A 14,970-nucleotide genomic window follows, 5' to 3' on the forward strand; every position below is an offset into this window, starting at 1 on the left:
TCCACGTACAAGACACTCAGACTACTCATTTAGCCCCCAGACTTCCAGCTGAATGACCCCAATGGCCACAGATGACAAGCAGAGGTGCCAGGTCCTGTCTTTGCTGCCAAACAACTGTGAGGTCAAGCCTGACAGGTGAGACGGCCCCCAAAGGCCTTCTCTTGCTTCCCAACCCAGGCAAGAGGAAGCCCAAGCTTGAAAGGTAGCTCTTGACTGACATCTGGGCCTAAGGATACAGTAAGAGAAAGTCCCTCTGTTGGGTCTAGACAGAAGACTGACAGTCTGAGAGCCCTGCAGGATGCGAGAGGCAAGGGTGAGGAGGCAGCTAGCTGCTCCCTGGCCAAGAGGAAGGGGGACAGGGATAGGGGAGGAGGCTCATGATGATCCACATAGAAGGGGCAAAAAGGAGGCAGAGACAGAGAGTGAGACATGGAGGGAGACAGTGAGTGTGAGAAATGGGGAGAGGGAGAGGGATTCGCAGAAGCAGAGGGAGAGAAAGAAAGAGGAACACACCGAATGAAAGATGCAGGTAGAGAGAGACTGATACAGAGAGGGAGCCGAGGGACTGAGAGATGGAGACAGACAGAAGGACTGACAGATGGACCCAGAGAGGTCCAGGTGGAGACCCTACCTCGGCGTCCTTGACCGGACTGCTGGCTGGGGGTACCTCCAGGCTGCAGTTCGCCCTCTTGACCGTGAGGTAGAAGGGGTAATCCTTGGCCACCATGGTGGCTGCCGGGCCTGCTCTTTGGGATGTCACCGCTGACCCGAGGCGACTACAAAACTCCCAGGCGAAAGGGGGCCCCAGCTCCACGGTGCCCGGCGGCAGTGGCGGCACGGAGACTGACAGCCGGCTTCTTGCCGGGTGGGACCGACTCTGCTCTCCGGCTGAAAGGGGGCGGAGCCTAGTGCGGGCCCACCCACCTGGGGCGGGGCGGGCCCCGCCTCGGCCCCGCCCCCGCGCGTCCTTGGAACGCCCAGGTACCGCCCCGCGGAAACGCCCCAGCGAGGAGAGGGACGATTCTACCGAGGGTCTTTTCCTTCCGCGAGGCGGAGGCCCGAGGCCACCCGTGCAACGACTACCCCTCACTCCGGGAGTGGAAGAGACGGCGAGTAGAGAGGAGACCCGGTGGAAGGAAAAGCCAGCATTTTAAACGCCCATATTAAGAAGAGGTAGTATTCCGTCTTGCCTTATTCCCAGCCAGTCTCCACCCCCCACAGTTGTGTGGTTTTTTTTTTTTTTAATGAACATCTGAACGTCACTGGAGTGTATAGTCTATAAACAGTAATATGTGCCCACTTTAAGTTATATAGTCAGTTGAGTGTTGACAAATGTAAACACTCACGTAACCACTTCCACAATCAGGAAATGTATTTCCACCACTTCCAGAGACTTCCCTTGGGCGCCTTCCTCTGTACCCATTTTTAAATATGAAGAGGCTGATTAGTGGCTGTCAGCCACTCACAAGGGCAGTCTGACAGGGTCTGTTCAAGATGAAGCTCTGCAGCAGGACCCGGTTGGCTATACCATGCCTTACTGGAGAACTACATTGTAAATGTTCAATAGGCAATTCTAAGATCATTTGCTGCAGCCCAGTCTGGAACAGTAAAAAGCAAACAAGCAAAACCCCCAAACTGGAACCACTGTAATATCCATCAACAGGGAATGCTTGAATAAATTCTCCTCCCTATAAAACCCCACTCAGCAGCAGTCAAAAACAAGATGGGTCCAGGGTTGTGGCATGGAGAGATCTCCAGTGTATGTATCACATTCAGTTAAAGAACAATTGCAGAGTAAGCCCAATATTAATACCATTTGTGTTGAAAACACATCTACATAATACCATGTATTTTCTATAGCAAAATGTAGGTAAATACTATTGAAAACCATCCAGAAGGATGCACAGCAAACTTACAAGTCCCCTTGGGGCTAGGGGAGGCAATCCATGCCAGGTATACACCTGGAATTAAAGGCTGTAAAAGAGACTTTAAATTTATAGCTAATGTTCTTAAATTTTTTACAAGAAAAATATATTTATGTGTTACTTGGGAAATTAATTTTTTAATATTAAAATGATCACTGTCTCAAAAGTTATTTTGTAGACTGCACTGTTGAAATCCCACCCCCTGGCCCCCATCAAAGTCATGACCACTGCAGGTGGTGGTCTAGGGAGCTGATGTCTTTTGTTTTGACTTCTTAGGTGTACAGGAGGTAATGGGAATGGAAATATCTAGACCTTGTTACAGTGTTCTCTGCTTCCAGCTAAGGCCAGAATCCCGTTTCCACTTTCCAGGCAGGAAACCTCATGATACATAGATCTTTCATCCCAGGTACCAAACCCACACACCCTGGCACTAAATTCACCTACTTTCCTGTCCAGCTAGTGTGGACAAACTGCCTTCAGAAAAGAGAGAGTCTGGCCAGTTTTGCTAGCCCCGTTGTTGCCACATGTGTAAAGGAGACTCCTGAATTAGTGGGTTCTGGCTGAGATTGGAGAAAACACCTGGATTTTTTTTTTCCCTTCAAATATACATACTCAAGCAGCGGGAAGGAGGTGATCGAAGACGAGGTTTGCAGTGAGAAAGATGCCCATGGACCACTGAGTTTTTCTACCTGTATTCCCGAACACAACTTCATTTCTTAACCCGGGCTCTGCTGATTGGGGAGCTTATGTAAGTGCTCCCTGTGAGCCTGACCAAGCTTAGCGGGGGCGTGAAGGGAATGTCATCTCCAAAGGCACCCAACTAACACAGCCCCTGATTAATTCTGCAGCCAAAGGAGGGCCAGGAGAGGCAGTGACATGCCTCACTCAGGGCTACCCTGGCTGCTGAGGATATGAGCTGAAGCACATGCAGCTGCTCCTCATTCCCGTCTTCTTCCTGCTCCTCTGGCCCCTCAGGCCCACCATCTCAACAGGATGATCTGGCCAGCAACAGCCCCTTTGAGGACGAGCTTTGACAAGTTCGCTGGGCCTTATCCTCTAGTTGGGAAGTGCACCTCCAGCACTTGGTGAGAAAGAGTGACCTTAGCAAACTTCGACTGGTCTATTCACTGCGGGATCCTCAGGGCTGGGCAGGGAGTCTGGCATACCCTAAGCCCAGTGTAGCAGTACATAAACCCCATGGAAAAGTGGGTACTTTAACCTCAAGTTTAAGTACAACTATCATAGAGCAAAGAATAGTCATACTGGTTGATAGGAAGGCTGCTATATCCACTCTCTCTCGTAACATTTTTTTTGCCCCTCCTCAAAAGATTTGGAACAATAAAAATCAATTAATATACATGGCCACAGAACATATGTGTAGCAAACTTCTGTGTTTTCTGCCAGATATGTTAGGCAGAGAGAGAGAGATAGAGATAGAAAGAGATTGCTAATGGCCAGTAATCATTTACATAGTGCTGAAAAAAAAAAAGCATAAGCCCCCAAATGAGAGTGAAAGGAAAGATGGGGACCTGGAGTTCCCTTGGCTTGTCAGATGCTTCTAAGCTTCTCAAAGCATGAATGTCTCACCACCATAAATAGGGCTCTGGTGTTTAAAGACATATATTTTGGGTACAATAAGGTCTGTAAACTGAAGCTGGCAATTTGGGGTATACACAAGCCATGTATGTATGTGGTCCTTGAGACATTTAAAATTTTTTCAAGGGTATTTTTGACTCCATGCAATGTCCACCTTGTGCCCTGACTTCAGAACCTCCCTCGTGTGTGGTGTACTGCTCCAACATTAGCAGCTTTGGGGTTTGGGTATTCTGCCTAGGATTCCAAACAGAGGTGTCTGTGACCAAAGACTTTGTCAGAAAGCAGGCTGCTCTACAGGATGGTTCCTAAGCACACTCCTGAGGCTGGTGTCAGAACTGAGGGAAGCCGGGCCAACTCTGCAGTGCTGCCCAGCTGAGTGGGCCCCAGGAGCCCGGCATTCCCTATCCTGCCTGTGTGTGTGTGTGTGTGTGTGTGTGTGTGTGTGTGTGTGTGTGTGTTTATGGGCTTAGGAACAACACTGCCCTAACAGTCAGCTTCACTCAAAGCAGTGGCACAAAGTGCTTTTCAGAACTCGCCTTTAGCACAACCCGTTATAATCCTATAAAACGCTTCACAGCCGGGCAGTGTTCCTTGCTAGCCAGAAGCCTGGAGACTGGAATAAAGAAGCCTGTTCTTCGTTTCCAGGAACAGTGCCAAGAGTGGGGCCTGCATTCTCGCCTGGGCCGAGTGGGGCTTGTTTGTGCTGCCGGTGGAGTGGTGGGCCTCCACACACAAGCCCACCACTGGTTATTAGCTCCTTTCAGAAGAGCAGACAGCCAGGCATGGCTGGGAGACCATCAATCAACTCCTCAAATCTCACTGCTGTGGCGGTGAGCACAACAGGCCAGCTTGAGGCTAAAACTTCAGAAGTTAGTGGTTGTGGAGACCTTCTCAGCCAATGGGACGATGCCTTGTCCTGTTACCAATACACTTAACATCAGAGTTAGTGGGTTCTTTTTCTCCTTAAAGTCTCATTCATTCATTCATTCATTCATCAAATATGAAAGAGTGTTCATTACAGAGCAGGTGCTCAATCAGCTACATTTCTCCCCTTTCTTCTCTTCCTATTCCTGAACCTCTGTGCCAGGGAGGTGTGTAATACACATCTGCTCAAGGAGTATGGTTGACTTTAAAACATGCCTTTCAACTATAACCTCTGCAGCAAGGTGTGCATTTGCAGAAGGAGCTCAGGTGACAGCAGCCAATCCTCTACAGCCCAGCCTTCGAACACATGCACCTCCATCTGCTCCTTGGCATCTGGAACTATCTCTCCCACCCTTGCTGATCTCACACAGTCGTGTAGGTACATGTTGGATACACATGTGTACCAACACCTCCCCCTTCCCCCCTTCCATTTGGGCAACATTCCCAGCTAATGACTGAGCTCCCTCTCCTCTCTGCCGCTTCAGTCTTGATGAGAGAGGGGAGTCAAAAGCCTGAAAAAGTTCTGGCAGTGAATTCTGAGAGATCAGGACTGTGGTTTCCTGCCAGACGGGTAAAAATGGCACCAACAAAACACTGATAATATCCAAAATCATATCAGTATTATTACTCTCTGCCTGCCTGGGGTTGTGTCCATTGGCTCCAGGCTAGATTTATGAAAATATATCCCTGGATATTCTAAAGCTGGAAGACTTCATTCTTGCATTCACTTAAAGATCTCATTTTGTGAAACAAGTTTGAAAAACCGGTTAAGTGATACAATCTTTTTATTTCTCCCAAGATAGAGCTAATCCTGTGGATTACCAGCTATAATGCAAAAATAATCAAGACTTTATGTTTTTTTAAAAGGGAATGAATATTTGTCTTGCCCTGATATACCACAGACAGGTACATTCCTCACCTCTAGTTCATTACAGCGGTGATTCTCACCTGGGGGCAATGTTGTCTCCCCGGTGACATTTGGCAATGTCTGAATACATTTTTTATTGTCATTGGGGTGGGGGTGGGGTCCTAGTGGCATCTAGTAGATAGAGACTCAGGATGCTGGCAGACATCCTATAATGCACAGGACAGCCCCTACAACAAAGAATTTACAGGTTCAAAATGTCAATAATGCTGCTGTTGAGAAAACTTGCATTAAAGAGAGAATGTAACTGAAATATAGCATCAGGATAATCTGTTGGTTTTGACCTTAAGGATATTCTTGCTTCAGACCTCGACCACAAATGTCAGTTTGGGCATGGTGGAGCAAAGAAAAAATGCTTCAGTGCCAAGTTGCCTCAGAATATTGACATGCCTAGAATCTTTCCCTGTTGCCCAAACCTGACACTTAACAAAATCACGTATTTCATAAAACACAAAAGGACAAGAAAACAAAAGATAGGGGAATAAAGGGTGGGGGACAGAAAACTGTCTTAAACTGCTACTGATATGAAAATGTACTTCAAACGATAAGTGAAAATGAAAGTTTCAATGAAAGATAATACTTGAAGAAGAAATCAGAGAGGAGGAAGAAATGTTTCAAAGTTTGGTCTTTCCCAGGAAAACCGTCACCACCATATTTAATTGTTTTGGGGAGCAGAAACTCAAACTCAGTGATGAAACAAAAATCCCAAGGGATTCAATTTACTGTCTTTTTGTTATATGGTATTTCTGACCACACAGCATGTACGATTGGAAACCTGTCTTCACTCATCTGTAGTAAGAATCCTGACTTTGTCCAATTTGAGCTGATTACTATCAGCAGGCTTGTTTTGCTTATAGAATTTAAGCCAGTCTTTAGAACACTTTCTGTATGCTACTATAGGGTCTTTGAACTTTATGGGTAGTCTGAATTTGTTTGAGAGTATTTCATATCTTTTGACCAAGAATTCAATAAATTTGTTACACTCCAAAAATATTTATTCCCCTCAGACTATAGCTAATGTTATGTGTTATATAGGTTTTCTACACTAACCACTGCATGGAGAAATTGTTGTCTAAAATATGTAAATTCTAGTTTTGGATAGTAGAACTGTTTTCCATCAACTACAAACTCAGAAATCAAAGTACCATATTTCACCAAACCTAAGATGCCAAAGACTGTAATATGTGCTATTATTTTATGTATTACCAAGAAAGAAAAATGTTGCCAATTAAATTATAACATGTGATCAATTAGAAGATATATCCTAATTCTTAAAAAATTAAAATGTAGGAGAAATGTGTAAAATGTGTATATCAATGATAGCAGTATTCATATCATCTGGCCAGGATTTGAAAAATTATACATTTATGGAAATGTGACTTCTGGGAATTCAGGGACATTAATGCCAGACACCACCTGTAGTGAAATAAAGTGAGAAGCTTATCAAGTCCATACCTGGGCCCCACTTTGGGTCTACTGAATTGGAATCTTCATCAATGGACTCTAGAAATTTGAATTTTTGATAAACCCTCTCAAAGTGCATCGAATAGCACAGTGGTGTGAGTTAGAATTATCAGCCGGCTCCCAAATGAGCCTGCCCACCTCCCCCATTCCAGGAATATTCTGAACCACAGATTCTCAGGCCGGAGGTGCCCAAGGGTAGTTAGCCCAATGGTTATAGCATCAAAATCCTGAGTGGGCATGGAGAGCTGCTTATTTGCTCATCCAGCTATTCAACGTTGGATAGCCTGCATCCGTATGGGTGCATCAGGGATACAATGAAAAATAAACAAGTTCACACTCCGAGTAAACTACCAACTAAGCCACCCACCAGGAGACATGTTCTGGCTCTTAGAACTTGATTTACAATCTGGTATCCAGAGTTTCAATTAAAAACATGCTTATCTTCATGGCCAGGGGACATGACTGCATTTAAGCTTTTAAAAAATTAGCTGTAGCAGTAGAGAATGGGAGGAGGGCAGTTGGCTTGAGATGTTTACTTGAAAAAGACCTGGGGCAGGAGAGAGGGGGGTACAGGGAGGAGAGTAGTGTGTGTAGAAGACCTTAATTAGAGAATGAGTTCAATGAGCAGAAGCAGACCTGGGGACTCCTGGCAAGCTTGTTTGTGTCTCACTCATGTGGTACGAGCAGAAGTCGTCTGGTGCGTGTTAGAGAGCAGCCCATTAGCTAACATGTTCCTTATGCCGTGGGCGTCTGACAACACTATAGATGGGACAGAGGGTGCAGGTTCACTGGGTTCTTTGGTTAAGTGGGAGGTGAGTTCTGCTATGTTTGAATTTTTCCATATGACATTCAAAACCAAGTTCAGCAATTCAAGTCTCACATGCCCACTATTCTGACTGACTGACTTCTTGGCAACAGAAGGCTGAACAAAAGTACAGGCTTCTAGTTCACCAACTTTTACTGCTGCATGATCACTTAGTTCTTTGGCATCACAAGAACAACCACCAAATGGCTTCCTGGATAATTCCTCTCATCCAAGGCTATCCTAGATTCCTAGGTTGGGGAGCCCTTGTTCTGTGCTCCCCAGCACTGAAGACCTCTCTTTCCCCAACACTCACCCAGCTCCTAATGATCGATTCCTCCACCACCTGACAGTGAGCTACAGGGGCACAGGGACCGTTATCTATCTCTCTCACCGTAGTGGCTCAGCTCCTTCTAGCATGTGTCAGCATGATCCATATTTGTTAAAATGAAAACTAAATTGAAATAGGGCTAATCAAAGAAGCTGTCACGGAATAGGTGAATCCAGAGAAGAATTTTTGCAATAAGGAACATAGCATATATCAAGTTTCTGTGATGGGACCAAGAAATCATATGCAGAGCACCAAAATGGGCTGTTAAAAATTTTTTTGAGAAGTAGACATGGGTAGACATTTTTCTTGAGGAATCCAAAACTCACTGAGACCACTTTGAGAGATGGTTCCTGCAGTATAAGCTCTGAGGCTGTCCTGGATATTACTGAGAGCTTTCAGTTCCCTCCGGTTTTTTACACATACCTGGCAATTTACACTAATTCCTGAACAAGGTAGACTTGCCAGGGGGACTGAAACTGGTGGCAAAGGATGTCAAATAGTCCATTTTCAGGGGTACCTTGTAACATGCTCATCTGTCCTTTTCTTGCCCCCCAGAGGCATTTTCTTCTTTTTCCTTCTGTACGTTTGAGATTCCAGGTTAAACTGTATTTTTTCTATTCAACTTGCCATGCCCATATCTAGTGTTGTTTATATTGAGACTTTGTTCTCTTGAGTTGGGCCTTGAGGGGCTGACTTTGGAGGGGGAGGGGAGGTTTTTGCCTGGTGTTTCTGCAAGATTAACCATGGTGTTAAAGTTCCCAGGCTGATGTGAAATTATGGCTCAAGGACTTTATTATCCAAAGATGCCAATGGGAGAAGAAGGAAATTTCTTCGCCAGCTGCTCTAACAAGGGAGGGTATTGCTCTTCCCCTCTGGGCGTCCTAACCTGGAGTCTTACAAGAGATGCCTTGAGAGCCCATTCTAGTTTTGACACGGTACATAGGAAACAAAATTCATCTGTTCGGGAGTGGGAGGAAGGGAGGGAGGAAGGTAAGAGAGAATTAAAATTGTAAAGCCAACATCACGTGGCTTCCTCCTTGAACTTTAATAACCCAGTGCTGTCTGCAGGCCCAGAAAAACCAAATGCAATGGGTAAATTCAAGGGTTGCTCTGGTGCCAGGAAAGTGCAATAAGACATAACTTTTACAAGGTAAGCAATGAATAAATGCCCTGCAGGAGCAAAACAGCTTTTAACATCTCTGAAGCCAAGTGCTTGAAATATTGGTCCAGTGCATCCAAAATGCACAACAGATAGGACCACCTTATTTAAGATGAAGTCATACTCCAGGAGAAACACTAGCTGGATAGGCTGGGTTTTTATGATTGACGGTAGGATGGGAATTCGATCAGTATTTTCCTTGCCACAGCAAGACCCATTTTTGGGCATGTTAGAGATATGCCACATGTTGGGCAAATATTCTAGAATTTTGTAAAGGGAAACATTTCTGCAGACTACCTTGGTTTCTGAAAGAGCCATCTTTCTGTCTGGGTCAGGGAGGGATCTTATTCTGTCCCTTATGCTGTTATCGAGAAGATCTGAAACTCCAAGTCTTCGTTTGGGTTCTGCTATCATAAAATGAGGTTTGGGGTGTCTCATTACGCTTTATCCCCAGAAGTGTTAAAGGAAGTGCCTGTCACCAACTCAAAAATAAAAATGAAAATGATGCTGGCAGGGCTCAAAAACCAAAGGGATCAGCATTTTGCTTCAGTTTCCTGTTCATAAAACTTTATAAAAACAACCCACCCATTAAAGAAAAAAAACCCACAACAATAGCTCATTATTCTTAAACACTTGCCTCATGCCACTCTGAAATTAGGTGCCATCACGTTTCCTGAGTTATGGGCTCCAAACACCACATCCCTTTCCTCCCTTCCTCGTCCCCACCCCACCTGGCATCACTCCTGAATTTAGACACTTCAGTTTACGAGCTCAGCAGAAAGAGGCCAGCACTCTCCCTCCTACCTGTCCAGAGGAGGCCAAGCATCTGTACCAGCTGGAAGCAGGAGTAATGGAGCCTTCCAAATTAATTTCCATTCCCTAAAGAAACTTTTAATATGGAAGGTGCAAAGTTACAAAGCGAGGGGAAAAAAATACGTACAGACTGCTCCAGTAAACTGAAAAATTACACATGCATTACCTTGTGACATTAATTTTTGAAGAATAAGAGATTCCCCTTCTACCCTGGCTCTACAATACAACTTTATGGAATTCTGAACACCCCGTTCTTCAGTTCCTGGTAGAAGAGGAAAATACAAGCTCTAGAATAAGAAGCCTAGAGGCAAGTACCAAGTTTTCCACTTGCTAACTCTATGACTTTGTACAACTTATTTGCCATGCCAAACCTCTGTGCCATCAACTGCAAAATGAGGCTATGAGACTTTCAAGGCTTTTATGAGATAAAATATATGAATAGTTTCATGAGATAATACATATGTCAGCATTCTAGGCACAAAATAAACACATAATCCATATTGTTATTAACCTTCCTCCTCTCTTTTTTCTCAATGAATCAGAGAGGAAAAGATGGGATTTGGGGATATTTTCTACTTTTATTGCTTCCAAAGGGGTTAATGATTCTTTCCTCTAAATCCATGATTTCAAGTATTGATTTAACCATGGAGCATATATAAAAGCAGTGACACAGTGAAGAGCGAACTGACCTAAATTTGAAGATGTGGGATCCAATTCTGGTTCTACCTCTAAATTTGCTGTGTGACCTTGAATAAGTCAAGTAAACTCAGTGAGGCCCAGTTTCTTGAACTAAAAAATAAGGTGATTTAAACACAGATGCTTATCTTCTGTGGTTCTATAAAACAGCAAAGACCAAAGTGTCTATGAAATACTGCCTCAATTTTATGTTGTTTTATTTCAGGAAAGAAAATAAAACTGATATTATCTTGTACTGATGAAACCATCCTTATCTAAAATCAGCAGGCTTGCTGTAGTCAGCCCAGAATGGTAATATTTTATATGGGTTCATCAGAAAATTCAGCTTGGGGCGCCTGGGTGGCTCAGTCAAGTGTCTGACTTCGGCTCAGGTCGTGATCTCAGGGTTCATGGGTTTGAGCCCTACATCAGGCTCTGTACTGACAGCTTGGAGCCTGGAGCCTGCTTCAGATTCTGTGTCTCCCTCTCTCACTCTCTGCCCCTCCCCCACTCGCATCTTTCTTTCTTTCTCTCTCTCTCTCTCTCTCTCAAAGATAAACATTAAAGGAAAAAAGCTTTCTTGGGGCACCTGCGTGGCTCAGTTAAGCATCCGACTCTTGGTTTCAGCTCAGGTCATGATCTCATGGTTTCGTGGGTTTGAGCCCTATATCAGGCTCTGTGCTGGAAGCATGGAGCCTGCTTGGGATTCTCTGTCTCCCTTTCTCTTTGCCCCTCCCCTGCTCATGCTCATGCTCATGCTCTGTCTCTCAAAAATAGATTTAAAAAATAAAAAGAAAATTAAGCTTGGCATCCTCATTTTCCAGGAAATGCATCGAAGAATAAAGGTTCTTTCAATACCAAATGGTCAAGAAAGCAAAGTTTAAACCGAGGTAAGATCAACTATGAGCAAACAAAACAAAAGAAAAACCCTGAAAGGGAAATGGAGCTACCTTATAAACGGGATGGAACAGGCCTGAAATATACCACTGCTACTTAAAAATAGGTACTGGGCTGTATGGTGCCTGTGTTATCTGTACAGCAACATTTGGTTCCTACTGTGTCCTCTTCCTACAGGCCTGTTATGACTAGGAGAGCTGTCTGTTCCTTCAGTGACCAAGTCTTGCTGCCTCGTGGATTTTCCCCAGTCATAACTTCCTTTCTGCTCCTCGGGTAGGCTGCTGACATCCAAGTGGAAGGACCACAGCCAATTCTGTTCTGGATGCAACACACAGATGGCTGCTGGCATGTGGTGCGGAGTACCAGGAGCTTCAAGGCTGAGGGCTCTGTGTACCGCAGGCCAAGCTTCTGATGCAAAATATTGACATTGATGTCACCCATTTACAAAGATCAAAACCAAAGGGAAAGCTACATTGCAGCAACTTCTAAACAATGCCCTCAAAATAAATGGAACCAGATGTACTCAGTAAATCATAAGCTTCATTAGTCTTTAACATCAGTGTCTCCCACTTAACTGTAAGCTCCATAAGGTCAAAAATCATGACTCTTTTGTTCAGGGTTCTAGCCCCAGTGCTGAAAGATGCCTGGCAAGTGCCAGGAACCCAACAAATGATGACCTAAGCTAATGTGCGCTGAGAGTTTGCTCTCTGCCAGGCACTGTTTCTTGATGCTACATGACATATCTCAGGTGATCCTCATAAGAATCCAATGAGGTGGGTCCTTCTATGAAGGGAGTTCAACTTGCCCAAAGTCACAGAGCTGGTAAGTGGCAGAGCTGGGGTTCAAATGCAAGTACCTTGCTTCCAGAACCTTCAGTTCCAATCATGAAGTGGAACATTAATTATTTGCAGGTCATTTGCAACTTATTTGTCCTGGTACCAGAGACTATGATGATGAGGGTCAAGGATTCAAGTCTATATAATATGATTAAAAGAATATCAAACAAGAGTTAGGAAACCTAGGTTCAAATCTTAGCCCTGGACTCCTACACTGACTTTGGTCAAGTCCTATGACTTCTTGGCTCACTAGTTTCCCCTCCTGGTAAAAGAAATAAAGAAGGTGGATGGCCACTCAGACCCTGACAATTGTAAATCCCAAGTGCTAAAGTCACCACAGACATAATCTCACAGCCAGACAACTGCAGGTCACACAAGTGTGCCTCTCCACCTTCCAGTGTTCAACATCTTCAACTGTTGGAACAATCAAACAAGTTACTCAATCTTTCAGAGCCTCAGAGCCTTCATCTGCAATTAGGACATAATAGCACCAACTTCAAAGGGTGGAGGTAAAGATTAGAGAGAATCCAGGTAAGAGGCTAACACATAGTAGTAATTTTATAAACAGTAGCTAGGTTTATTATGGTCCCAAAGAGAGCTGGGAGGCAAGTCTGGAAGAGGAAAGAATCTCCTTAAAGCCCGGGAACCAACCAACCAGCCAGTTGAAAACACATCATTGAAACAAAGCTGTTTAAATAATTTCTAAGAGGAGAGTACAGGTTTGCCACATCCACAGCTCAAAATTTCCATATTGCATTCTCTTTCCAAAAAATGGAGTAACACAGACAGATGTCAGTTAACTTCCGACAGAACAAAAAGGAACCACTGTGATCTGGTGAGTTCACATGTGAGTGCTAAAATGCTAGAAAATAATTTGCTTTACACCAGACTGTGACAAGGATGTGACATGTATCATCTTACAGAGTCCTCACAACCTGCTGAAGAGGGTACTTTCTCTGTTTTATAGATGATGGTATAGAGGTTCAGAAAGGCTAAGTAACTTGCTCAAGGTCACACAGCTACTAAATATCCACACCAGAACTTAGTCTTCTCAGGACACTAGTGGTCTTCACCCCACAGCTGCATCCCCTCCCCAAGGATGGACTGTTGTTGGCTTCAGTGTGCCGTTAGGCCACAGAGCAGCAATCCTTGTCCCCAGCATGGACAGGTGGCTTTATAGGCAGCACACGTGTGCAGGCTCAAGAAACCTTTCAGTCCCTGTTTACCCACAGACTCACAGCAGCTGCGGACAAATTATTTGACTCTCCTGGGTCCCGTTTTGATCAAACCGAACGTAATGGATTAGAGTTTTTCAATCCAAGTCTCGTGGAACATTGACCGCTTACATTTTATACCTAGGGAGTTAGGGCAAAGGAGCCCAGACATGAGTGGTGCTCTGTCTGATTTCCTGGGTGGGGGAAGGAGTGGAATACATCTGTCAGCAAACCAGAACTGGGTGGCTCCACAGTTTCCTTTCATCGTGAAGATAATGAAATTCTACTGAATGTTACGTGATAGGGAAAGAGAAAGGGGAAGAGAGAGACTTTCAGGAATCAGGGGGGCTGGGGTGGCAGGAGGTTCATTTGAAACTGTTTACATAGTAACCACAATGAACATACTTAGGTCTTAAGCTTACTCAGGGCGCTTTGGAGGTGGGGAGCTAGTGGAGGTAATGGGAGGGAAGCTACATCCTTCCTCTTGAACCGACCACCACGGCACACAGCAGGCACTCAGTAGACGCTGGCAGAATTGAATTCAAATGAACACAGACTTGGATCAAACTGATAGAAGTTGAGCTGCTGCAGATGAAGGACTGTGTCAAAAAATGCTAACAATTTCTTTCCCTTGTTCCTAGCCACCCACTCCACCATAAGCCAGTTTCAATCTCAAGATCAGTTCTTGTCCGTTGTGAATGAGCGCACCTCTTCCCGCGGGATAACTGCAGGGGAGCCCTCCCTCTGCCTCTATCCCACGTTCTTGGAACCTGAACAAAGGTGAGCTGTCTGGGAGCGAAAAAATTCTTCTTGTTTTCATTTGTGTCCTTGCCCAGGGCAGTGACAAATACTGTTTCATAAGTTTCCAACTTACTTTAGAGCTCAAAGGATAAAGTGCTTTCACAAGAAAGACAAGAGAGGAAAGAAGGGAAGAGAATTTAAAAAAAAATATATATATACATAATTATATATATATTTATATATAATTTATACATATTAAGATATTTATATATAATTATATATATTTATATATAATTTTTATATATAATATATATTTATATATATAACTTATATATTTATATTTATATAATTTTATTCAAGTAGCAGAGTCTTTTCTTCCCAGGAAAGGTGACAGTGTGCTACAGTCAGACCTAGAGATACCTGGAGATACTCTGGAGATACCAGAAGTAGCTGGTAACTCAAGGAGTTCCTTTTGTACATTTATTCTAAAAACAAAATTTCAGAGTAAGCTCAGGTCTTCTGATTTCCAGCTGATGTTTCTCCCATGAAATCAAGTTGCCTCATGAGCCATGTTCCCATGCCACAAAAAAGGCTGGCACGTAATAGGTGCTCTGTTAATATTTGTTGAATAAATTAAAGAACAAAGGACAGAAAAAGTCTCAGAAGAT

General features: G+C 44.1%; 1 protein-coding gene across 8 annotated transcripts in view; it reads right to left on the bottom strand.

Annotated features, from left to right (window-relative positions):
* ARHGEF3 (Rho guanine nucleotide exchange factor 3) overlaps positions 1-14,970 on the bottom strand; it is a 306,099-nt gene that overhangs the window by 69,962 nt on the left and 221,167 nt on the right. The window contains exon 1 of one of the 8 annotated variants that reach the window (XM_047846385.1): positions 632-865. The exons of the other annotated variants lie outside the window; for them this stretch is intronic. Coding sequence (XP_047702341.1) covers positions 632-727 — 96 coding nt within the window. The 5' untranslated portion in view covers positions 728-865. Of the gene's footprint in view, positions 1-631; positions 866-14,970 lie in introns of those variants that run through there. 8 annotated transcript variants of the gene reach the window in all.

The sequence above is a fragment of the Prionailurus viverrinus genome, chromosome A2 (assembly GCF_022837055.1).
Source record: "Prionailurus viverrinus isolate Anna chromosome A2, UM_Priviv_1.0, whole genome shotgun sequence".
Taxonomy (NCBI): domain Eukaryota; kingdom Metazoa; phylum Chordata; class Mammalia; order Carnivora; family Felidae; genus Prionailurus; species Prionailurus viverrinus.